Raw genomic sequence first — 26,041 nt, forward strand, 5'->3', positions numbered from 1 at the left:
CTGTCTGTCTGTCTGTCTGTCTCCTCACTCTGTCTGTCTGTCTGTCTCCTCACTCTGTCTGTCTGTCTGTCTCCTCACTCTGTCTGTCTGTCTGTCTCCTCACTCTGTCTGTCTGTCTGTCTCCTCACTCTGTCTGTCTGTCTGTCTCCTCACTCTGTCTGTCTGTCTGTCTCCTCACTCTGTCTGTCTGTCTGTCTCCTCACTCTGTCTGTCTGTCTGTCTCCTCACTCTGTCTGTCTGTCTGTCTCCTCACTCTGTCTGTCTGTCTGTCTCCTCACTCTGTCTGTCTGTCTGTCTCCTCACTCTGTCTGTCTGTCTCCTCACTCTGTCTGTCTGTCTCCTCACTCTGTCTGTCTGTCTCCTCACTCTGTCTGTCTGTCTCCTCACTCTGTCTGTCTGTCTCCTCACTCTGTCTGTCTGTCTCCTCACTCTGTCTGTCTGTCTCCTCACTCTGTCTGTCTGTCTCCTCACTCTGTCTGTCTGTCTCCTCACTCTGTCTGTCTGTCTCCTCACTCTGTCTGTCTGTCTCCTCACTCTGTCTGTCTGTCTCCTCTGTCTGTCTGTCTGTCTGTCTCCTCTCTCTGTCTGTCTGTCTCCTCACTCTGTCTGTCTGTCTCCTCACTCTGTCTGTCTGTCTCCTCACTCTGTCTGTCTGTCTCCTCACTCTGTCTGTCTGTCTCCTCACTCTGTCTGTCTCCTCTGTCTGTCTGTCTGTCTGTCTCCTCACTCTGTCTGTCTGTCTCCTCTCTCTGTCTGTCTGTCCGTCTGTCTCCTCTCTCTGTCTGTCTGTCCGTCTGTCTCCTCTCTCTGTCTGTCTGTCCGTCCGTCTCCTCTCTCTGTCTGTCTGTCCGTCCGTCTCCTCTCTCTGTCTGTCTGTCCGTCCGTCTCCTCTCTCTGTCTGTCTGTCCGTCCGTCTCCTCTCTCTGTCTGTCTGTCCGTCCGTCTCCTCTCTCTGTCTGTCTGTCCGTCTGTCTGTCCGTCCGTCTCCTCTCTCTGTCTGTCTGTCCGTCTGTCTGTCCGTCCGTCTCCTCTCTCTGTCTGTCTGTCCGTCTGTCTGTCCGTCCGTCTCCTCTCTCTGTCTGTCCGTCTGTCTGTCCGTCCGTCTCCTCTCTCTGTCTGTCCGTCTGTCTGTCCGTCCGTCTCCTCTCTCTGTCTGTCCGTCTGTCTGTCCGTCCGTCTCCTCTCTCTGTCTGTCCGTCTGTCTGTCCGTCCGTCTCCTCTCTCTGTCTGTCCGTCTGTCTGTCCGTCCGTCTCCTCTCTCTGTCTGTCCGTCTGTCTGTCCGTCCGTCTCCTCTCTCTGTCTGTCCGTCTGTCTGTCCGTCCGTCTCCTCTCTCTGTCTGTCCGTCTGTCCGTCCGTCTCCTCTCTCTGTCTGTCCGTCTGTCTGTCCGTCCGTCTCCTCTCTCTGTCTGTCCGTCTGTCTGTCCGTCCGTCTCCTCTCTCTGTCTGTCTGTCCGTCTCCTCTCTCTGTCTGTCCGTCTCCTCCCTCTGTCTGTCCGTCTCCTCCCTCTGTCTGTCCGTCTCCTCCCTCTGTCTGTCCGTCTCCTCCCTCTGTCTGTCCGTCTCCTCCCTCTGTCTGTCCGTCTCCTCCCTCTGTCTGTCCGTCTCCTCCCTCTGTCTGTCCGTCTCCTCCCTCTGTCTGTCCGTCTCCTCCCTCTGTCTGTCCGTCTCCTCCCTCTGTCTGTCCGTCTCCTCCCTCTGTCTGTCCGTCTCCTCCCTCTGTCTGTCCGTCTCCTTCTCTCTGACTCTCCTTCTCCTTCTCTCTGACTCTCCTTCTCTCTGACTCTCCTTCTCTCTGACTCTCCTTCTCTCTGCCTCCCCTTCTCTCTGCCTCCCCTTCTCTCTGCCTCTCCTTCTCTCTGCCTCCCCTTCTCTCTGCCTCCCCTTCTCTCTGCCTCCCCTTCTCTCTGCCTCCCCTTCTCTCTGCCTCCCCTTCTCTCTGCCTCCCCTTCCCTCTGCCTCCCCTTCTCTCTGCCTCCCCTTCTCTCGCTCTCTCTCACCTTCTCTCGCTCTCTCTCACCTTCTCTCGCTCTCTCTCACCTTCTCTCTCCCCTTCTCCCAGTCTCTCTCTCTCCCCTTCTCTCTCTCTCCCCTTCTCTCTCTCTCCCCTGTGTCACTCTCTCTCCCCTTTGTCACTCTCTCTTCCCTTTGTCACTCTCTCTCCCCTTTGTCACTCTCTCTCCCCTTTGTCACTCTCTCTCTCCTCTGTCACTCTCTCTCTCCTCTGTCACTCTCTCTCCTCTGTCACTCTCTCTCCTCTGTCACTCTCTCTCCTCTGTCACTCTCTCTCCTCTGTCACTCTCTCTCCTCTGTCACTCTCTCTCCTCTGTCACTCTCTCTCCTCTGTCACGCTCTCTCCTCTGTCACTCTCTCTCCTCTGTCACTCTCTCTCCTCTTTGTCACTCTCTCTCCTTTGTCACTCTCTCTCCTTTGTCATTCTCTCTCCTCTTTGTCACTCTCTCTCCTCTTTGTCACTCTCTCTCTCCTCTGTCACTCTCTCTCTCCTCTGTCACTCTCTCTCCTCTTTGTCACTCTCTCTCCTCTGTCACTCTCTCTCCTCTTTGTCACTCTCTCTCCTCTTTGTCACTCTCTCACCACCTCTCTCAATTCAATTCAATTCAAAGGACTTTATTGGCATGGGAAACATATGTTTACATTGCCAATGCAAGTGAAATAGAATGAAAAAATGAACAGTAAACATTACACTCTCAAAACTTCCAAAGGAATAGAGACATTTCAAATGTCATAGTATGGCTATATACAGTGTTGTAACGATGTGCAAATTGTTAAAGTACAAAAGGGAAAATAAATAAAACATAAATATGGGTTGTATTTACAATGGTGTTTGTTCTTCACTGGTTGCCCTTTTCTTGTGGCAACAGGTCACACATTTTGCTGCTGTGATTGCACACTGTTGTATTTCACCCAATAGACAGTATCAGAGTTTATCGAAATTGGATTTGTTTTTTAATTATTTGCGGGTCTGTGTAGTCTGAGGGAAATGTGTCTCTAATATGGTCATATATTTGGCAAGAGGTTAGGAAGTGCAGCTCAGTTTCCACCTCATTTTGTAGGCAGTGTGCACATAGCCGGTCTTCTCTTGAGAGGCATTTCTGCCTACGGCGGCCTTTCTCAATTACAAGGCTATACTCACTAAGTCTGTACATAGTCAAAGCTTTCCTTAATTTTGGGTCAGTCACAGTGGTCAGGTATTCTGCCACTGTGTACTCTCTGTTTAGGGCCAAATAGCATTTTAGTTTGCTCTGTTTTTATAAATTATTTCCAATGTGTCAAGTAATTATCTTTTTGTTTTCTCACTATTTGGTTGGGTCTAATTGTGTTGCTGTCCTGGTGCTCTGTGTGGGGCCTCTTCCTCTTCCTCTCTATTTCTCTCTTCTCCTCTCCATCTCTCTCTCTCTCATCCTCCCAACCCACTTCAAATAATCCCTCTGAAATGAGCTGTGGTTATGCCTGAGCATACCTCCCATTCTGCTAGCTAACCCTTGGAGTGGCCTGGTTCACTTCAAGATACTGCCTCCTTCTCAATTGTCTAAAAAAGTATCTCCTCTCCTCGCCTACAAGCCGTCATCTGGACTAATTGGAAGATACTTGACAGGTGAAAACAATATGGTAGATGCTCATCATTAGGCTGGCTTTCACCTGGTCAGTTCTTTCAGATCAATGCAGGTGTAGTAGATGGAGAAGATGAGGAACATACAGACTTTTAAGCCATTGAGAAAGGGAAAGTGATTATGGATCTCAGTGTTCGTACCTGCCCAGGGCAAAATCTTTTTCATGCTGTAATCTTTGAAAGTTCTACAAAGAAGTGCAAGGGCATCACATATCCTTTTTGATAAATTGACTGCATGGAACAAATGCACTTGCCAAAAGTCCATTTATATAAATGTATCAACAAAAGCAAACCGCTTTGCCTGGAAAACACCATTACCAACTGAAGGCAGTGACTATAATGTTTAGTTGGAAGCAGAAGCTATCATATACTGTATAGATCAAAGTCCCTTCATTGACTTGCTTTATGGCAGGCGGAAAACATCTAGGTGCAGAAAAACCTAACAAAACACAACGTGAAAAATGAAACATGTACGTCTAGTAAAAATGGTGTTTTCCTGGTGAAATGTCAAGCTTTACGTGGAGCGAGACTTCAAACCGAGCAGTTGACATTTGTGTCTGTTTGGCTTTGCGTTGGGCGTAGTAAATATAACTGGGGGGGGGGGACTGTGGGGGGTATAACAGAACGTCAAGGAAAACCTGACAGATAAGCCTTTAAACAGCATCTGATCTGACGCGCGCACACACACACACACACACACACACACACACACTAACATGTACACACACTCACATTTACACTGAGCATAAAGTATAAAAAAAAGACTGTATAGTATGCTCTATTTGAAGTACTTTACTAGGGTATTGTAAAAGGTAGTAGCCTACTGTACATTATCTAACAGCCTGTTCACTTGGACTTGCTTTGCTCTCTGGTTGAACAGAAGTAGCGAGGAGGGGAGAAGGTGGGCCTAGTGTCCCTGCAGCGGTATTGGTAGGTGATAGATGCCTGCCTCTCCACTGGTGCCCCTGCACCACCACCCTACTCCTGGGGGATGCTCACAGGAGCCGGCAGCCATGGCTTAAATGGGAAAAAGATGACATTGAGTCATAAAAAAAAATATATATATATATATATATATATATATATAAAATACTGCTGCAATAGTTTCGCTATAAATTGTTAATGTACATTGCCTTCCTAAGGCTCCTTTTTCTCCTCTCACTGACGTTGATACGGTGGCTGAGGCTAGGGACTGAAATCGAGCTGAGAGAAAATAGGGATGAGGGCAGAGAGAGAGAGAGATAGATAGAGAGAGAGAGAGAGAGACTGGAGTGAAGAGAAAGGATGAATAGAAAGGCAGGAAGAGAGGGGGGAAGAAAGGGGGGGGGGGGGGTGTCCAACATCAGAGAGCCTTGGTCACAGCAGTTCACACAGGACTTTCTTATGGACACAATGGTGGCACTAGTCACACTGAAGGGCAGTGTCATAAGATAATGCTGCTATCTCATAAATGACAATAACAATGCAACAGCCAACAGGCCAGCAGTAGGGTTGTGGAACAGTGAGGTACACAGAGGGGCCAAGGTAAGAAACAGTATCTCCATGCATTATTAAGTCAGTCAGTGTACCATGTCTCCACCAATAGGAGGGTTACATTCTGTTGTTCTCTCAAACCAGGATTGGTTGGAAGTGAGGTGATATGAGAGTGGGAATCAATCTAAATGAAGGAAACAAGGAAAACTAAAGAACCATTTTTGAAGACATTTACAGTACAGTAGTTCTCATATAGTTGTATTTGTCCATCATATAAGATCACTACAATGACAGTATAATGTGATTTGATGTGGCCTATACCTCTTTACAGACCACACCTTCCACATGACACAGAGTGACTAACTCCAAAAGGCATGTTCATCTGAAATACATCAAATCTGAGAAGACTAGGAGGGGCAGTGTGTTCTCTTTTGAAGGCAGTAGATCTCTTCCCCTTTATAACGTCTTCATAGAAGAGATTTCCCTTTCACAGACAAAGTCAACATCTCATAGCAACCTCTGGCTCCTTTGTTTCAAGTCCCTGTGCACATCACTCAAACAGACTGAAAATGAGAATGAGCGCGTTTTACCCAAAAGGCTTTGCAAGTAAGAACTTTCCTTCTTTACAGGATACGATAATCAAACGGTTACGCTATGGGAGAAGAAGAACACGATATCAGGAAACAGATCTTCAAGAGAGAGCGTCATTGCAGAGATTGACCATACCTGTCATAGTCTGCCTAAATACTGCTTTTATCTCCATAGAATGTGTGTAATTACCACAGATGGAGACTGAGAACCAAGTAAATGCTTGACATACTGCACAATGAGCAAAAAACTATTATAAGCCAGGCTTTTCCTCATTGGCTGTGATTTCAAGGTTTCTTTTCAATAAAGGAAACCTGACTGACGGTGAAACTTCCATCCTACTGAGAGAAAGAGATGCTTACACGAGACTGACAGTAAACACTGTAAAACACCTTAAAACATGAGATCCTAATACAATATCCAGTACACCACCAGAATATCCAGTGCACAGAAAAACATTTAACCCCCCCCCCAAAAAAAAGGTTTTTCTGGTAATTACACACCAAGTTTCCACATCAAATAATCAACATTTGCTTGTATACACACCTTCCAGACATCTCACTCAGTCTAAAACAATATGTCTAACTGTAAAAAGAAAAGTGGGTGCTCTCAGTCCCTCTCGGAATGATTGTGGCAGGTTGTTGCAGTCGCCCTTCATTCAGCCGCTCCCATTTCATCCCAGTAGAGCAGAGGAAGCATTAGAGGCACTTTCAGACTCATTCTGGTCCATATGTCACTGCTATTAGAGACAGTGTCCAGCCTCAGAGCCTCAGTGTCTCGCAAAACACAGCCCCGATAAAAACAGCAGTGGAGAGGACCAAGACCACAGCATTTAAACTACAGCACACCCCTTTAAACCCCCACACGCTGGCACACACACACACACACACACACATATTCTGGCTGTTCCGGCCCGGAGGGAGTGGTGGTGGTGGTGGTGGTGGGGGGGGGGGGGGGGGGGGGCAGAGGGAAAAGCAGCAAGTCAGACAACACTTACCAGACACGCCGCCATATGTGGTTCTCTTGCCACGGCCAATGCCAGGCCAAGGAGTGCCGTCTGCCTTGAGCCCCATCAGCCCAGATACCGTGTTGGTTGCTGTGACGCCATCTGCACCACCTGCAGGGACACGTTTAGTCATTAGCTGTGGGGGAACGGGCACAGGGCTCGGCTACGCCAGCCAAACCCAGGGCCAAATCAACCAGCACCTTAAAGGGTCCTGCAGTGCACTGTGGAGCACAGCAGGGCGTCTGTTTAGATGCCTGTGGACTTTCACTGTGCCAAGTAATTCCATTAGTGTCTCTATGTTGTTTGGGGTTGTGTCTATCACTTGGCTTTCAAACGAAAATGATGCAGAAGTGTTGTGTGGGAGAAAGAGAACACGTTCATATGAGGCTGCTACGGTCACTACATGAAGCTAGCTGACTGTAAACTACCAGTTACATTCTAGGGTGGTCAGGACGAAACTATTATGCACAGTTCATGTAAGTCCATCTATGGAAAAAAAATGAACATCAAAAAGAAACAAAACAACAAATCATTTGAGTACAGCATATTCAATGAACATTGACTTTAGGTTTATCCTAAATGGCATTTTATGCCCTACACAGTGCACTACCTTTGACAAGAGCCTTATAGGGGTTTGGTCAAAAGTAGTGCGCTACATAAGGAATAGGGTACCATTTGGGACTTAGCCTAAGTAAGTGGGGCTAGTTAGCGTACCTTCGTGTGCTGCCATGGCTATATCCACAATGTTGGTGACGTTTGGGGTCAGTTTGGCGAAGAAGGGGATCTGGACAGCTTGTCTCACCCAGCGGCAGATGTTACGCACCAACTCTGTATCCTGAGGAACAAACAGACAAATAAAGGACAATAAGAGAGGGATGGCGATGGTGGTAAACGAGTGTAGCCGACTGAGTGAGGTGAGAGAAGAGAAGGGGTTGGAGTTGCATAATGCTACCGGTCTGTTATCTGTTGGAACTTGGGAGTGCATGGGTAGAAAATAGTCATGGTTTCTGAAGAAGCCCCACTACGGTAAGGTGTCCCAAATGTCACCCTATTCTGTATATGAGCCCTGGTGAAAAGTAGTAATTCTCCATTTGGGATGCAGACTCAGGTTTTCACATGGATGCCACACTGTTAAATCATTAGCACGTCTCATCTAAAACAGGTTGGCTGATGAGGTGGCATTACCAATGGGCAGAGGGAGGATCTGTTTAGGGTTTTTACCCCCAGAAAATCTAATACAAAATCAAATGCATCACCATCATCCCTTTCAACATGCCTGTAATGGTGAAGCTTATTATAAAGCTTAGTCAGTATTTCTCTGTTTTACAGATATCTAAACCCAACTTCAAATCCGTTAATCATTTGTTGTTTGGAGCCCCCTATTGCACCCGGCTCCTTATATTGAGCACTACTTTTGACCATAGCTCTATAGAGCATGTTATTATTACAGAGGCTCTTGTGTACTTCTGTACTTCACTGTTAGTCAGCCCTCCCTCCTCTCTTCATCTGTGATGCGCCTTTCTTCTCTCACCTCATTTTGTTTCCCTGTTCTTCTCTTTCTCTCTCTCTCAGCCCTCTTCTCACCCAGTCATCTCTCTCTCACTCTGATCCTCTCTCCATCACCTCTTTATTTCAGAGGAAATGGGCTTATTTTTTGACATATCCAATAACTGTTGGTATATACAGCCTTGAGCAATGGGTTTTACTCTACTGTATAAAGAAGTGATATTTACAAGGTCTGTGTGCAAAGCAGATTGAGCACTGAGGTCAGTCTCTCACACGGACTAAAGGTTAGCATTTTATTTTTTAAACCATTAGCAATAAATGGATTTGTAAAAAAAATTATATAAAAAAATGGAGGGTCCTGAAAGAAAGAAAATACATTTCCCTCTGACTGAATATTTTCTTTCTATTTCCAGGTCATGCTGTGTGATTCAGTAGCACATCAAAAATAACAGCTATTTGTAGAATGATATTTGGCCTGCGTCTGAACATATACTTTAAGAGTGGCACTGAGGGGTGAGGTGTGGGGAAGGGGGAGAAGGGGTGAGGTGTGGGGGAGGTGGGACTAGGGGTGAGGTGTGGGGGAGGGGGGATAAGGGGTGAGGTGTGGGGGAGGGAGGACTAGGGGTGAGGTGTGGGGGAGGGGGGATAAGGGGTGAGGGAGGGGGGGATAGGGGTGCAGTGTGGGGAGAGGGGATAGGAGTGCGGTATGGGTGGATTGGGGTTAGGGGTGAGGTGTGGGGGGGATAGGGGTGCGGTGTGGGGGGAAGGGATAGGGGTGCGGTGTGGGGGGAGGGGATAGGAGTGCGGTGTGGGGGGATTGGGGATAGGGGTGAGTTGTGGGGAAGGGAGACTATGGGTGAGGTGTGGGGGTGGGGGACTAGGGGTGAGGTGTGGGGGGATAGGGGTGAGGTGTTGGGGGATAGGGGTGAGGGGATAGAGGTGTGGTGTGGGGGGAGGGGATAAGGGTTAGGTATGGGCGAGAGGTATAGAGGTGCGGTGTGGGGGGGTAGGGTTGAGGTGTGGGGGGGATAGGGGTGCGGTGTGGGGGGAGGGGATAAGGGTTAGGTGTGGGGGAGGGGGATAGGGGTGTGGGGGAAGGGGATAGGTGATGGGTGAGGCATGGGGGAGAGGGACTAGGAGTGAGGTGTGGGGGGAGGGGGTAGGGTGGAGGTGTGGGAGAGGGGGGATAGGGGTGAGGTGTGTGGGAGGGGAATAGGGGTGAATATAATCACATTGGTGCCTAAAAATATGCCAAATGAATTCTAAGGGTGGACAAGAGGGTATAGGGAAGGTTACTCCATAGGAGACAATACAATTCACTTCCAGGATTTGGATAAGATATTAGATTTATGCACTTGTGTCTCTAGCAAGTGCCATCCATAGCAATTTGACTTGATTTATTCAAGACTTACAAACAGTGTATAAACAAGAGTGGAGAGGAGGGTTCAACCAGTCCACTCCCATCTACCTGCCTGCCAAAGACAGATAGAGAGAGAGAGAGAGACAGAGAGAAAGAGAGAGAGGCCTTATATCTGGGCTCCCTAGAGATGGTTGATAGCGCTGGCTGCTTTCCTGGGGAGATTCATTGGATAGATATTTCTGATCCTGCACACAGCCAATGTATCAGAAATACTTGAAGCAGTGGATGTATTTCTAGGTTGATTTGTAGGTTGAGTAAGTATCAGTGTACAAAGGTGGGAATGAGTGGATATGCAGACTGTGCTACAATGATGTAATTACTAGCTAAACCTTCGACGAAGAGGACCTTCAGTGGATTCTACATGTATTCGTGTCATGGATGCAATTGGCATTGGCTGTAGTCATAGAATAGCTGATTATTTTGAGATAAAAATAAAATACTTATTAGCTTGATGTGTATGATAATATTTCTCTTTGAGAAAGAGCAGAGACAGAGATACTCTCTAATATTCTCGAACCAGGCAGCCCCGGCCGCCACACAGGAAGAAGAGGGACTAAAACCAATCCTCCCAGAGGGTCATGGGAAATTGCATTATGGCTACTTCAGCACAAGAGGCTGGGTCATGGCCTCCAGCCAAGCACCATTGCCCAACCAGATGCTGCTTGTAAGAACCCTGCTCTCACAGAGGTGGAGCTCTCCCTGCCAGGCATGCCTGGGCCCCTGACAGACAGCTTATTACACAGCAGATGGGGGCCAGGCCAGCTAGCACTCCAGTCTGTGGGGGACATAGGCCGTGGGGGGAGAATAAGGGTGGAGGGCAGAGGGAGGAGGGAGGGGCAGAGGAGGCTAAACCTAAGCCCAAGCCCCCTCCTATTGCAGTTTGCCTGTACAACATATTCTGCTTGGCTGGAGAGACGAAGCACCTGTTTGACAGGCCTGTTACTGGTTCTGGCAAGGGAGACATTCTGTGTCTCTTCTCTATGAGAGCAGGTCTTAGAGAAGACCCTGTTGTACCTCTGCGCTCTGAGACCATTACCTGAAGGTCTGGCAGAGAGGGAGCGGAGGGTGTGACGAGCTACAAACATGCTGTCAACATGAAAAACACGCAGGTGTCGTACTGTGGATTCTACAATGGGCATGATTCCCAGAGGAGAGCAGGACCACCAGTGATGGGGCACACCGAGGATTGTATCATTCCAGGTTCCATCAGAACGGAATGAACACATTCCAAAACACTAATCCCTCTTGACTGACTGACTGATTGTAACAGTACAGAAGGGGCCATGATGATGAAAATCAAATAAGGGGCACTAGCCGTTAAGGAGGGGAGGTCTAGTATGAAATGAAAAGAGTTGGTGGAAAGGGTACTTGACGGACATTTTTTACGTATTTCTTTCTTTTCCTTTCTCCCGGTGAGCTGTTTCCGCGGGGCAAGCTGGCATGTGGATTAGTTTCAGCACGACGGGCGGCCCCAGCGGAGGAGCGTGTGTGTGTAGAGGGAGAGGAGAAGGGGAGGTGTATCACCCCCAGGCAGGGTTGTGGAGGGGGTGAGGGCTGTTGAGACAGCCCAGCCCGCCAGAGAGGGGGGTGGGTTACCACAGGCTTACACCTGAAATTTTAATTTTACAGAGCAAGGTCACAAGAGGTCAGCTCTCTCGTTAACAACCCCAGACTCTCAACGGGAGAGCGGGTGAGTGTGTGTGTGTGTGTGTGTGTATGATGGAAGCTGTTTGTCACCAGGCTGCATGTTCAAAGGGGGCTGAATATAGCTCGGGGAGGAGGCTTCGGTTTTAATTTGTGAATCGGAGGAGTGGAAAAGCGGTATCAAAGGGAAGGAGGGAAAAGAGGATGTATGGAGGAGTGTTATGGAAGGGAAGGAGGGAAAAGAGGATGTATGGAGGAGCGTGATGGAAGGGAAGGAGGGAAAAGAGGATGTATGGAGGAGCGTTATGGAAGGGAAGGAGGGAAAAGAGGATGTATGGAGGAGCGTTATGGAAGGGAAGGAGGGAAAAGAGGATGTATGGAGGAGCGTTATGGAAGGGAAGGAGGGAAAAGAGGATGTATGGAGGAGCGTTATGGAAGGGAAGGAGGGAAAAGAGGATGTATGGAGGAGCGTTATGGAAGGGAAGGAGGGAAAAGAGGATGTATGGAGGAGCGTTATGGAAGGGAAGGAGGGAAAAGAGGATGTCTGGAGGAGCGTTATGGAAGGGAAGGAGGGAAAAGAGGATGTATGGAGGAGCGTTATGGAAGGGAAGGAGGGAAAAGAGGATGTCTGGAGGAGCGTTATGGAAGGGAAGGAGGGAAAAGAGGATGTATGGAGGAGCGTTATGGAAGGGAAGGAGGGAAAAGAGGATGTATGGAGGAGCGTTATGGAAGGGAAGGAGGGAAAAGAGGATGTATAGAGGAGCGTTATGGAAGGGAAGGAGGGAGAAATTACTAACCTGTGGTTGCTGAGGCAAACGTGAATAAGAGATATGAGATAACGGAACCAAAGTCTACCTTCCTTCGAGCTAGACACTGTCTGTCTTAACCACTCACTCATTAGACTGCACTCACTAACCACATTATAATGAGACGTGTGATCAAATGAAAAATCATGACAACTGCCATCAAATGAGAATGAAACTCGTACAAAAAACATTGTGATAATTACATTGTGATAAACACTTAAAGGCCAAGTACAACCTCATCATCGCTTCTAAATAAAGTGAAGCCGGGTTCAGAAGGGAAACCCAAGTGTGGTCGCATCAGCTGATCGCATCAGAGTCCTTCAATAAGCTCATGTTGCAAGGTTTGGCTGCTACAGGGTTGTCATTGATTGCGAGGATCAACCATGTTGCTGCTCTACTGTTGTCAATAGCCGGCTACAAACTAGCTAGCTAAGTAGAATTAGTCTATCATATCTATTGTATACTTTCTGTTTTCCCAATGCCAGTTTTGGGGCATAGTCTGTTCTCTCGGCCAACATACCCCATCACCCCTAACTTTAACCGAAAACGTTTTCCCTCAGATTTCAAGTTATCACCTTGAACCTTAGTGGGGAAGCTGACACTGTAGCGTGTTGCATTGAATAACCAGGGCTTGCTTTTAGCTTCCAGCCATGTGGATTGGCTCCTGATTCTAGCATTACCTAGATCCTGTGGGCTTGCTAAACACCCAAATGGTCGATCCGCTGTTGACGATCAAGCGTCAATCACCTCTAACGTAAACGTTCTGTCAGAGAGCTTATTTCAGACACACTAATATGCAGGCTTATTCTAGCAATCTATGGGGTCTATTTCTTCTCGTTACCAGGTCGTCATCTATTCTTCTCTCATGACTTACCGGCATACACTATTAGGCGTAAGCTTCAGCTCAGGTACTCTATGTTGTAGGCCTAGGTTTACATTATCACGTCACTTTCACTGTGCACTCTGTGCATGTATCAGTAGTGACATTAGGCTATTTGGATAGCACAGGTGGGTTATATGTAGCTACCATTTTAGTTTTCGCTTCTGGGGGTTTGTTCGTGTTATGCAATTTAAATGGTATGTCATGGCCACTGCAGCAGTCATTGTCTGGTCTTCCCTCCGTACGATGTATTCTGTTATATAACCATATATGTCTTTTCTATTCCAAATTTCCGTTTGGAAAGGAAGCCTTTCTTTATTATGGTCCAATAGCAGGGATTCAATTAATCTCGGCTGTCAGGACCCTTCGGTGGGTAGTCTGCTCAGGGATCCATCTTTCCGCCTACTCTTCATGGCCTACGGAGAAGCGACCACCGTGCATACCAAGAGTATCTCTCCTCTCTCAGTAGCACAAGTTTGAGTTAACTTAAGGCAATAGTGCTGGGTTGATGTTGCGCTTGCTAGAGGCGGTCTGTTTGATGGCGTTTATGGGTTCTTCAGTCTGAAATGCACAACATTCCATATAGCATATCGTGCCCACCTCCTGTAGTTATTTTAGCATCTTTATATGATGCTTAGGTCTGGCAGTGAGCTACCCTGAAGGAGCAGAGCCCTAATGCCAAGACCACGAGTTGTAATAGTTTCTAATAAAGGGTTAAACGTCCACGTGGTGTATCCGTTCTGAATTAGATTTTTTATTTTATTTTTACAACAAAATGTTAAACTACTCATCTTCAAAAGATAACAGTACAGTGGCTACCGTTGGTTATATAATCCGAGGGAGCAGTTGTGAGTGACTGATTGAAATGGCATATTAATAAGACATTCAAATGAGATTTCCCTACCATTTCCATAGCGTCAGAACGAATGTTTTTCCCGCTGTTGCGTTGAGAGGTGGCACCGCCGCCACGCACGCGGAGCAGTCGGGGTGTGATGGAATGATATTGCCTCCCTCTCTTTAGTTCACTCCGAGGTTACCTGCCTGCGGGCACATGGCTTTGATTAGCTTTTTGTCTTACAGCAGAAAATCTAACGGCAGAGGGGATATAACTCTGGAAATTTACGGCTACTCTGAGAGAAAATAGCTTTGTCTCCTTCCCCGGTTATAGACGGGAACTCGTTCGTTCGTACGTTCGTTTCATTCATTCCCCTCTCCTCCGCGGGCCTGGGGTGGGACTCAAGTCAAGATGGTAAGATTGGAAAGCTGTGATTTTCATTCTTTGCCTTTATCCGTATCCAGATAACTAAGGCCTTTAGGTTGTGGTATAGTATAGTAACTTGCTGTGTGCTGTTTCAGGCACATACAGTAACAGCACTCATCACTTACTGTACTGTATATCACACACTGCTTTAGTCACTGTGCTGTTTATAGCAGACTGGTTTCATCATTAGTGATGTGGAGCTACAAGCTAAACCTTCCTCTCCCACTCAATACACATGCGTACTGTACTGTACATCCACATACACTGAGAGGGCATGGTATCCTGTGCCTAAGGATACATTGTATTGCTCCCATCCAAAATGAGAGCTAAGTGGAGGCTCAGAGCATTTTGAGATCAACTCTAGGCAGGATTGGTAGGCTACAAGCTACACTACAGCTGTAAAGCTGCAATATCCCAATACCATCAGCGTACGGAATATCAGTCTTCAGATAGTATAGTATATTTAAACTCTTTGACATATTTTTAACCCGTTAAAAGTCAGAACAGCCTGCCTGCCGTGCTGTAAACTGATGAGGGTTGGTATTAACCTGTAAACTGATGAGGGTTGGTATTAACCTGATGAGGGTTGGTATTAACCTCCTGAGCGGAGAGGTGTGATACTCTGTGATAGCCGGGCTTTTAAAAAAGGCCCCTTCCGTCCTCTTCCAGAGCAGCACTACTCTGCGTTTTAATGACCTTGTTTTAACGTTAAGACATGGTGGTGTTAGAGAGTCAGATAAAGTAGAGTAGAGATTCCTGTTACTGACTTGACCACCGCACCGCCGGGCTACGAGCAGTTAGACGACAGGCCGTGTCACACATGTTCAAGTCAAAAGCACAACTGACCCTCACAGAGAGACAGGCTAATGTGTAAACATTTAGATAGGCTGCTAGCAAAAGAAGGTTCTCACATATCGTCTCTGACATTAAAACGGTGAGTTTAGACAGTGTGAGGGAATGTGTGTGGTCGTCTACCGGTGGACAACATGGTGTACGGTTGGGGTTAAGAGCAGAAAAAATAGTAATAAAAGAAGCAATGTCCGTAAAAAAAATAAAAGATAAAAATAAAAAGAGAACACGTCAAACAGCCAAAGGCTTATTTAAAACTTACATTATATTCCCTGGTGACTTGATCTGCCCATCCCAGCTCATATTCCATACTGATGACATGCATCAAGCGAACAAATAGAAGTGTTGACTACAGTCACATGCTCGAACCGTTTAACTAAAACGCTACATTAAACTCAGACAATGCAGCATCTCATTTGAGAGAAGCCAAGTCAGATAGAGAAGGATTGCCCCGTATGGATTATTACAATCATTAAATGTTTCCACTAAATGTGAAATTATAGAAAGATGTGTATTTTAGGAGGGCGCTGAGGAGACGTCGACGCTCCATTGGAGTGGAGTCAGTCTCCATTAAACCCGAATAAACGCTCCAACCCACTCCTTCAGTGGTTTTCATTGCCTGTGTCCCACCTCGTACCAGATCACGCACCCCCTTTTACTCCTCCTACACTGGGAAAAGCACCCAAGTGGATAGCTCCACCTTCGAGTCTGATTCGACACACCCTGAATATAATCACTCTCACACTGAGATATTCAGACAGTCATAGAGCTACAGCTACTCGCTCAGAAAATCTTCTAAAATCAGCCATGTTGAACTACCTCCACACTGCCGATGTAATGAACTACTGATATGCTGAATGCTATTTATCAGTCACCACCATGGCATCGTACAGTAGGAGTCAGTAGCAGAGCAACAGAGAGGAGTTGTTGACTCCGCTCAGCTGTAGTGGTAGAACAGTGGTTTCTCCGTGACAGAGCAGAGTCCATTAGAAAGCAGACTGTCTGGTGTATCTGACAGTGTGATCATTCAATTTTTATAAGAGCTGTATCTAACCAGATGTTCACAAAAATAGGTGTGTAGTCGATACTTCAACTTGTAGTCAAGTGCAGTCTGAGTCTGAAGTCTGCACTGAGGCTTACAGCAGTTGAGAAGTCAGTGAGGCGTGCACTATGGCAACGTCAGTAGTAGAGTTGAGTCTTCAGTCAGTCAGTCAGTCAAAAAGGTGTTTGTTCACAGAGGCACACAGTAGTTGAGCTGAGGGCTTACCTGCCCACAGGCCAGTCCCATGCCCCTCTCCCCCATACCATGTGGGCAAGACAGATTCAACTCCAAGGCATCAGCTCCTGAGGCCTGTTGAAAGAATAACACAGGCAGAACCAGATCGTTATCACAAGCTTTTTTATATTTTTTTGATACAAATGATCACCATGAACACATTTTAATTAAATGGAAGATGCCATCACCTTTCCTTTTTGGGGGGAAAAACCAAGAGCTACAATATTATTCACATGCATTTGATTTGTTGTTCATGTCAAAAACCTGGGCAGATTTCATACCCCAAAATGTTCTCCCACGAATTCGGTTAAGGAATGGATCTTTTAACAATTCATTCACTTGCGTGCATTTCCGTGTTACACCATGTCGGATTGATATTCCATTTATTTACGCATCAACACCACAGCATGAAGTGGATGCGGATTTGCAGATGTACTGAAGATGCACACACACTGTACATTTACCCGAAATGCAATTCAATACAAAACAATGGAGACTGGAAAAAGAGGGCCCTAAAATAGATGAGACAAATTATAACTGTTTCGCATGGATCGGCATCAGATGACACTGTAACATGGACTGGTGGAGAGAGAGAGAGAGAGAGAGAGAGAGAGAGAGAGCGAGAGAGCAAGCGAGCGAGAGACTAGGGCGTCGAGTGAACGCATCGAGAGAAGAGCGGCGCGAGAGAAGCAACGGCTGAGCCGGAAAGGCATCTGACAGGCAATTACGTTTCCGTGGGGGCTTTAAAACACATCACAAGAGGGATTTAAACAATTACAAACAGCTCCACAAACCTGCCAGAGAGTCTCCAGCTGCGGATTTATGATTTGGCCTCAGACTGACAACCATTAGAGAGAGAGAAAAGAATAATAAGCATTTTAGCCTTACAAAGTGCACATTTCATGGTCAATTGAGGCCCAAACGCAGTCACAACATGGTCATAATGCATCGGGATCCCCAAAGCCAATTATCAATCATGTTTAATTTCACCCTTCTTCCTTAAGCCCTTCGTGGAGTAAAGGGAGGGGGTGGCCGGCGAATTTATTTTGTTCTATAGTCTTTTTTCCTCGCTCTCTCTCATTTCAGATCATAATAAACTTTGCGATGATATGTGAAGGAAGATGGTTGGGGGAGGTGTTTGATATTGTGGGCTCAGTTTAGAGAGCCAAGGATGAGGCGAGTGTATCATGTACACAACAGAGAACAGAGACTGTGTGTTAGACATGTCTTCATCCCATCCCCCCCAGCTCAGAGAGAGACAGAGAAAGAGAGAGAGAGAAACAGCTAGACAGAGACAGTTTTGTTAATTATCTATTTCACTTGCTTTGACAATGTAAACATGTGTTTCCCATGCCAATAAATCAATTTGAATTGAATTTAAATTAAGTTGAGAGAGAGAGAGACAGAGACAGAGAAAGAGCGAGAAAGAGAGAGAGAGAAAGAGCGAGAGCGAGAGCAAGAGAGAGAGAGAGAGAAAGAGCGAGAGCAAGAGCGAGAGAGAGAGAAAGAGCGAGAGCAAGAGCGAGAGAGAGAGAGAGAGAGAGAGAGAAAGAAAGAGAACATCCCTCTCCTCTCATCTCTGATCGGCTGTCTGCTCCAGGTTGCTGTGTCTGTCAGGCCGAGTGTGATGCATTCAATCGGATAGTTTTCTGTACCTTCCCCTCATGAATATCAGGAAGTGTAGGTGTTGGTCTCTATCTGAATCATACCAAGTTTTCCATGGAAATCCAACATGGACCTAGTTAGCTTTGTTCAGTAGGAGATATGCGAGCACCAAATTATGTAGACACGCCCAAATGTGCATAGCTTACCCCAGGCTTATCCACACAACATGTTTAGGCAACGCGCATGTGCAAAATATGAAATCCGCTCAATGCAACGAACGAAGCTAGCCAAAGCAGCGAGGCATATGCTGACCCTGTCCATTAACAGTGACTGGAGTCAGGAACGTGAGTCAACGATTTGAACGGAAGGGAAGGAAGGCATGAAAACCCAGGCGCCTTTCCTGAGATTTGGATGCAGTTTTAGCAAATGTTGATATTTTTTAGCATAAAAAACACCAGAATCATTGAGGAAAAACATGAAATAACAAAAAATAATGAACATTTATCTACTCTGCCTACTCTGACCGCACATCACTGATCATTTAGAACCATTATGAGGGACAGTGCAGTACCATATTAGGACCTGCATTTTAGGGGTGCATACAAACACACACACACACACACACACACACACACCAGAAAAAAAACATGGAGAAAAGGGTACGACACTGTCAAAGCTGTAAACATCTTAAACCCGTCAAATCGCACGCACGCACGCACGCCACGCCACGCCACGCGCACACACACACACACACACACACACACACACACACACACACACACACACAAAGAGAGAGAGAGAGAGAGACGGTATCACAGACTGAAGTATAGATACACTTGAACCCAATTATGAATTAGGCTCTACTCCAGCTGTATAAATTGTAAATGCACAATGTATGAAGCAGGCCATGCGCATAGGAAATAAAGGCCAAGCATTGCATTAATATTTATATACTTTGTCCCAGGGGCGATAAAGCTCTGGTCAAAAGTAGTGCACTATTAAGGGAATTGGGTGCCATATGGGACAGATACTGTACATCGGGATCATGATCCAGGAGAGACCAGGAAGCAGAGAGGAGAGCTTCTAGAGGTTGAACGATACGCTCCATAACCAAGCCAGAGGCCCCAAGCAGATATTTATGCAACCTGACACTGCCTTTGACATGGATTATCAACCCACAACTTGATAAGGGAAACATAACCTAGCACCGTCACAGACTCTAGAGCATCAATGTTGGTGTGATCTCCACGGGTATTACAAACAAGATATGAGCCATAAAAGTGCCTTAAGGACAGATACAGTCTATCTGTCTGTCGGTCTTTCTGACACCACAAGCAGACAAAAAAATGCATTTCTCGTGGCACCCTGAATGAAGTAATAGTTGTAGAAAATATATACAATACCGGTCAGAAGTTTTAGAACACCTATTCATTCATGGGTTTTTCTTTATTTGTACTATTTTCTACATTGCAGAATAATAGTGAAGACATCAAAACTATGAAATAACACATATGGAATCAAGCAGTAACCAAAAAATTATATTTTATATTTCAAATAGCCACCCCTCACTTTGATGACAGCTTTGCACACTCTCTGCATTCTCTCAACAAGATTCATGAGGTAGTCACCTGGAATGCATTTCAATTAACAGGTGTGCCTTCTTAAAAGTGAATTTGTGGAATTTCTTTCCTTCTTAATGCGTTTGAGCCAATCAGTTGTGTTGTGACAAGGTAGGGGTGGTATACAGAAGATAGCCCTATTTGGTAAAAGGCCAAGTCCTTATTATGGCAAGAACAGCTCAAATAAGCAAAGAGAAACGACCGTCCATCATTACTTGACGACATGAAGGTCAGTCAATCTGGAAAAATAACTTTGAAATTTTCTTCAAGTGCAGTCGCAAAAACCATCAAGCGCAATGATGAAACTGTCTCATGAGGACCGCCACAGGAAAGGAAGACCCAGAGTTACCTCTGCTGCAGAGGATAAATTCATTAGAGTTACCAGCCTCAGAAATTGCAGCCCAAATAAATGCTTCACAGAGTTCAAGTAACAGACACATTTCAACATCAACTGTTCAGAGGAGACTGTGAATCAGGCCTTCTTGATCGAATTGCTTCAAAGAAACCACCACCAAAGGACACCAATAAGAAGAAGAGACTTGCTTGGGCCAAGAAACACGAGCAATGGACATTGGAGATTTTTGGTTCTAACCGCCGTGTCTTCGTGAGACGCAGTGTGGGTGAACGGATGATGTACGCATGTGTATTTCGCACCATGAAGCACTGAGGAGGTGTTATGGTGTGGGGGTGCCTTGCTGGTGACATTGTCTGTGATTTATTTAGAATTCAAGGCACACTTAGCCAGCATAGCTACCACAGCATTCTGCAGCGATACGCCATCCCATCTGTTTTGGGCTTAGTGGGACTATCATTTGTTTTACAACAGGGTCATTACCCAACACACCTCCAGGCTGTGTAAGGGCTATTTGACCAAGAAGGAGAGTGATTATATTATAAAAATAAACATAGAAATGCTACCAAATATTTTTTATTTAAACTTTTTTACAAATGATGAAGTCACTCATTGAAGTAAAGTACTTTAAGAATATGTTTTCGTTTCAGTCTCCTCCATCTCCACTAACCAAAGCTAATGTTATGGATTCTTTCCCTATTAATAATGTAAAATTAACATCTGTACAGAAAGACTCATGTGAAGGCCAAATTACAGGAGGAGGAACTTCTTGATGCAATTAAAGCCTTTAATTCCAGGAAAACTCCAGGACTGGATGGCATACCAGAGGAGTTATACCAAACCTTTTTGATATACACAGAGGACTGTTATTTGCATGTTTTAACCACTCCTATATAAATGGAAGATTATCGGACAGGTAACAATAAGGTCTGATATGATTATTACTGAAACAGGATCCAAGTGGTATTCATAAAGATCCAGGCCATTCAAAAAATTGGAGGCCTCATACACTTCAGTGTTGTGATGCAGAAATTCTAGCAAAATGCTTGGCACATAGAATTAAAAAGGTATTGTCAGATATTATTCATCCTAATCAGACAGTTTTTTTTACATGGACGGTACATTGGAGACAATATAAGACAAGTCCTGGAAACAATAGAATACTATGAAATATCGGGGAAACCAGGCCTGGTTTTCATAGCTGACTTTGAAAAGGCTTTTGATAAAGTATGACTGGAGTTAATGCCTGGAATATTTCAATTTTGTAGAATCTCTTATAAAATGGGTTAAAGTTATGTATAGTAACTCTAGGTGTAAAATAGTAAATAATGGCTACATCTCAGAAAGTTTTAAACTGTCAAGGGGAGTAAAACAGGGTTGTCCACTGTCGGCATATCTATTTATTACTGCCATCAAAATGTTATCTTTTAAAATGAGATCCAACAATAATATTAAGGGGTTAGAAATCCAGGGTTTAAAAACAAAGGTGTCATTGTACGCTGATGATTCATGTTTTCTTTTAAAACCACAATTAGATTCCCTCCACAGCCTCATAAAGGATTTAGATACTTTTTCTAACCTCCATGTATTAAAACCAAATTATGATAAGTGTACTAAATGACATATTGGATCACTAAAAAAATTCAACTTTTACATTACTGTGTAGTTTACCAATAAAAGGGTCTGACGAGGATGTGGACATAGTCAGTATACATATCCAGAAAGAAAGAAATGATCTCACTCCAATACATTTTAATAGAAAGTCTTGCTACAATGGAAAGGAAAATACCTGTCTATTTGTGGAAAAATCACCTTGATTACCTCCTTAGTCATATCAGTTTACCTATTTGCTTATGGTCTTGCCTACACCTCCTTTTCAAATTATATGAAGAAAAAATATTCCATTTTATTTGGAATGGCAAGTCAGACAATTAAAAGGGCCTATTTATATAATGAATATGAATTTGGAGGGCAGAAATGATTAAATATTAAAGCATTTATGTCAAGTAAAAAGGCACTGAGTTTGAAGGTAGGCCTTGAAATACATCCATAGGTACACCTCCAATTGACTCAAATTATGTGGATCAGCGTAACAAAAGCTTCTAAAGCCATGACATCATTTTGGGGAATGTTCCAAGCTGTTTACAGGCACAGTCAACTTAGTGTATGTAAACTTCTGACCCACTGGAATTGGGTTACAGTGAATTATAAGTGAAATAATCTGTCTGTAAACAATTGTTGGAAAAATCACTTGTGTCATGCACAAAGTAGATAAAACTATCGACTTGCCAAAACTATAGTTTGTTGACAAGAAATTTGTGTCGTGAAAAAAATTAAATAGTTTTAATGACTTCAACCTAAGTGTATGTAAACTTCAACTGTATGTAAATGGGTATGTGTATGTATGTTTATATATATTTTCCCCAAAAAATATATGGGGAATGGCAGACAATTGCATTGATGGAAGCAACAATCTATCAGCAATATTAAAGCTGATCCAACCCATAAAATATATATATATTTTTTTAAAGTAGAGTGATGGAGTGCTGCATCAGATGACCTGGCCTCCACAATCCCCCGACCTCAACCAAATTGAGATAGTTTGGGATAAGTGAAGGAAAAGCAGCCAACAAGTGCTCAGCATGTGTGAGAACTCCTTCAAGACTGTTGGAAAGACTGAAGCTTCATTCCAGGTGAAGCAGGTTGAAAGCATGCCAAGAGTGTGCAAAGCTGTCATCAAGGCAAAGAGTGGCTATTCGAAGAATCTAAAATATTTTTTGGGTTACTACATGATTCCATGTGTTACATTTTGTGGTTTTGATGTCTTCACTATTATTCTACAATGTATAAAATAGTACAAATAAAGAAAAACCTTTCTAAAACTTTTGACCGGTAGTGTATATATAATAATAATTGATAAGCAGCCCCTAAATAATTTTCTGTTTGTAATTGAAAAATTCTGACAACTGAGCAATGTAAAATACAAATATCTAGGAAAAGTCAGGAAAGGAGTAGGACGTTGCCTACAAAATGGCAGATCTATTTTAATTTCAAAATCCAACGGCAGTGGGCGTCGGCTTTGGCAGTTCTAATGTTAAGGCGTTCATAGACTATCACCATCAATGTTTCCATTTTTTCTTCTCTTATCTGTTTTGTATTGAATTGAATAAAATAGGAATGTCTCACAGTAAGAATTTTACTTTAGGAATTGTAGCCTCTAGCACATGGCTATGATGCAACCTTTCCTCTCCAAAGCTGGGAATTTTTAAATGAGAAACGAAAAGGGGAAAAAGGAGGAAAGTTGACTGAACTGGAGTGACAGTTGAAAGTAGGGAAATGTTTCACTTCAGATTGACACTTCAGTAAGGAGGAGGGCGAGGAAGAAAAAAACGACTTTTAAGTAGTACCCTTAGGCAAGGAACAGTGTTAAGTGTTCTCTTACAGATTTCAAAGTGGAAATGAATGGTTGACTTTCCTTGAAAACGGAGTTGCCATAGCAACACAGCTTTTATTTCATATTTCCACTGCTACAGGTAGTTAAATAGACGCACAATAGATGTGCTGAAGAAGAATAAAAGAGCGGTTCTAACGGTTCTTCCTCCTGAGGTGTGTTGCTGCCGAACCTGGACCATTCACCAAAACGAACCCCTTCTCTTTCCAACCTCCCGATTTAGACTATATCCCCCTACTGCTCCCATCTGTGCTGGTGTTGCAACAAGGGGTTTTCACAGAAGGAAAATAAGATGAAATATTCCCCATGTAAAGTCATGGCTAGAGGGCATCTTTAAACCCTTCGGACCTCTCAGGGTTCTCCTGCGGAGAAGTGTGTAGGGATCTGGCCTCGGTACAATGGGTGGAGGAGGGTTCAAATCCTATGTGCACTATCACAGACATAGTCATAGCCAAGGTACTTATCCTGCATAGCTGGTTTCACTGGGTTATCCTCAATCCTATTTTATGACTGTATAAATTCTTCATGGATAAGGAGGCATGCTAAGTGAATAACTATGATATCAATATTCTTAAAGTGAGACGAGGAGGGAGGGTTTATTAAGGGAGGGAGAAAGGAAGGAAAATAAAACATACTTTAAATCAAATATATTCTAGGAGATCTGATGGTGATGATGATGGTTGGGGAGGTGGGGATGGAGAGGGAAGCCTGACAGGTTGTTTTAAATGAGGTAGGAGAGAGAGTGGCGCATCAATGAAATCAATAGCGGCATTAACACATTGAGCAGTTAAACCTGTTTGCATTCTGACATTTTCCTTTAGCACAATTAAGCGGTTGAGATATGCGAGTCAACTCTGATTAGCTGAGCAGTTGCTAAACCTGACGTAACCATGGTATGCCTACGCCTAGCTACCTCAGTTTATCTCAGGGGTCTTTCACACCAAATTGTTTTGGAGCGGTTTCTCCAAACTCTGGTGTGTTTACCCCCTTAGTTTGGTTCGTTTAGACTGGTGTGAACACTATGTACACTCAGGCACGCACCAAACAATGCACTGTGGTTCACTCAAAAAGGGTGGTCTCAGTCCGTTATCATTCATACCGTGGTACAGTTCGCTGCAGGTGTGAACGCAGTCTGAACCAAACACAGGAAAGGAACCAGAGGCGAGCAGAATTTTTGTCTGTTTGAATGTGAGCATTTGATCAAATGCACGCATTATCATAACTTGATATCTCTGAAACATTTTGTGAGTAGCAGCTAATTTCTGAGCGCATCCTATGCATATTAGGGGAGACCACGGATGTACATGTAGGCTAATTAATATTCAATGCACGTTTCAGTTAGAGCGGCTGTCTCACCGTTTTCCTCCCGCATGTTGTTGGAAGACCAAAGCGAAATATGATGATTGGGACACACAAGTGATGCTCCATGAGGATCATAGATGTATGAAACTAATGGTTGCATGAGCACATCACTTTCTTTAGGCATTTCAGTTCGTTTAACATTTGGCAAATGTGAAACAACCCGGACCCCCCCCCCATACACTGTCACAAATAAACAAACTGTGATTGGAACTATAGCTCAGAACTGTGTGTGACAACGCCCTGAAACATAAAGAGAACACTGCTAGATCAGTTCTCTGTTGGTTAAAAAAAGAAACCCCACAGCCATGTAGCACATGTTTGAAACACCTTGTCCTTGTCAGTGTCAGTGTTTGATGCGATCAGGGACGTGTTTAAGAAGCTTTGGGAGGGGAATGGGGGAAGAGGGAGGGTAGAGGGGAAGGGGGGAGAGTTGGAGCACTCCAACCTCACATATGGGTGAGCCTGAAGATGTCTGGCCTGTAAAAGCTTCCATATCCACATCCCCTCCCTCCTTTCCCTCCCTCCCTCCCTCCATCATTGTTTCACTCCCACAGTGTCATCTGTCTCCGTGCTTACAGCCACTTGGCAGCCTACCACAGGTTTAGGGCAGATAAACATTTAACTAAATGTTGCACCCACTCCAAATCCAGGATTACATCCCTCTCATTCAATATTTGGGGTGTTTAAACACTTGCAGTGGATGTGGCTTTCTGCCTGGTCTGAAGATCTAAATCAAATTCCACAAATATAACCCAAGTGAGGGACACAGAGAAAGAAGCTGTGCTAGTCGTGACAATTCTAAACATGTCAGTACCGGAAATAATGTTATAACCATTCCTGGCAAGCATTTCGGTGTTTACATTTGAAGAAAGAAATCAACATTGCTTAGACCTACCTCTGCCATCTTGGCAAGCTCTGTCCAGTCAGCTTTGTTGTAGCTGCACATTATACTGGAGATAATGACCTAGAGAAAGAGAGAAGAACAAAGAGAAAAGAAGAGAAGAATCATATAACACTGAGTGATAAATCCATTGCGGCTCAAACTAAAAGTTTCATTTCAACACATTAGAAAACAGATCTGAGAGGAGGCAGCCATTATCCTATCTTTAAGAAGCACCGGCATTGTCCTCCCTCAGTCACAAAATCAATATTTATAATTTTATAAGATCAGGACAAATCCAGTGTGTTTGCCAGCGTTATTAAAACAATAAAAACACCAGAGAGAGGTACAGATGTAGGATCTTCATTTGAGTCCGTTTGCTACGGCAGGAAAAGGATCCTGCAGGGAAAGGAAATATGGATTATTATGATAC

At 44.6% G+C, this 26,041-nt stretch overlaps 1 protein-coding gene across 1 annotated transcript in view; it reads right to left on the reverse strand.

The window, feature by feature from the left end:
* Nucleotides 1–26,041, reverse strand: part of LOC110535495 (dihydropyrimidine dehydrogenase [NADP(+)]) — a 210,761-nt gene that overhangs the window by 63,327 nt on the left and 121,393 nt on the right. The window contains exons 15-18 of the mRNA XM_036935201.2: nucleotides 25,624–25,692; nucleotides 16,331–16,414; nucleotides 7,412–7,532; nucleotides 6,689–6,808 (exon numbers count right to left, since the gene is read on the reverse strand). Of these exons, the coding sequence (XP_036791096.1) occupies nucleotides 6,689–6,808; nucleotides 7,412–7,532; nucleotides 16,331–16,414; nucleotides 25,624–25,692 (394 nt within the window). The remainder of the gene's footprint in view (nucleotides 1–6,688; nucleotides 6,809–7,411; nucleotides 7,533–16,330; nucleotides 16,415–25,623; nucleotides 25,693–26,041) is intronic.

This window comes from Oncorhynchus mykiss, chromosome 11, assembly GCF_057628025.1.
Source record: "Oncorhynchus mykiss isolate SJ-2025 chromosome 11, ASM5762802v1, whole genome shotgun sequence".
Taxonomy (NCBI): Eukaryota; Metazoa; Chordata; class Actinopteri; order Salmoniformes; family Salmonidae; genus Oncorhynchus; species Oncorhynchus mykiss.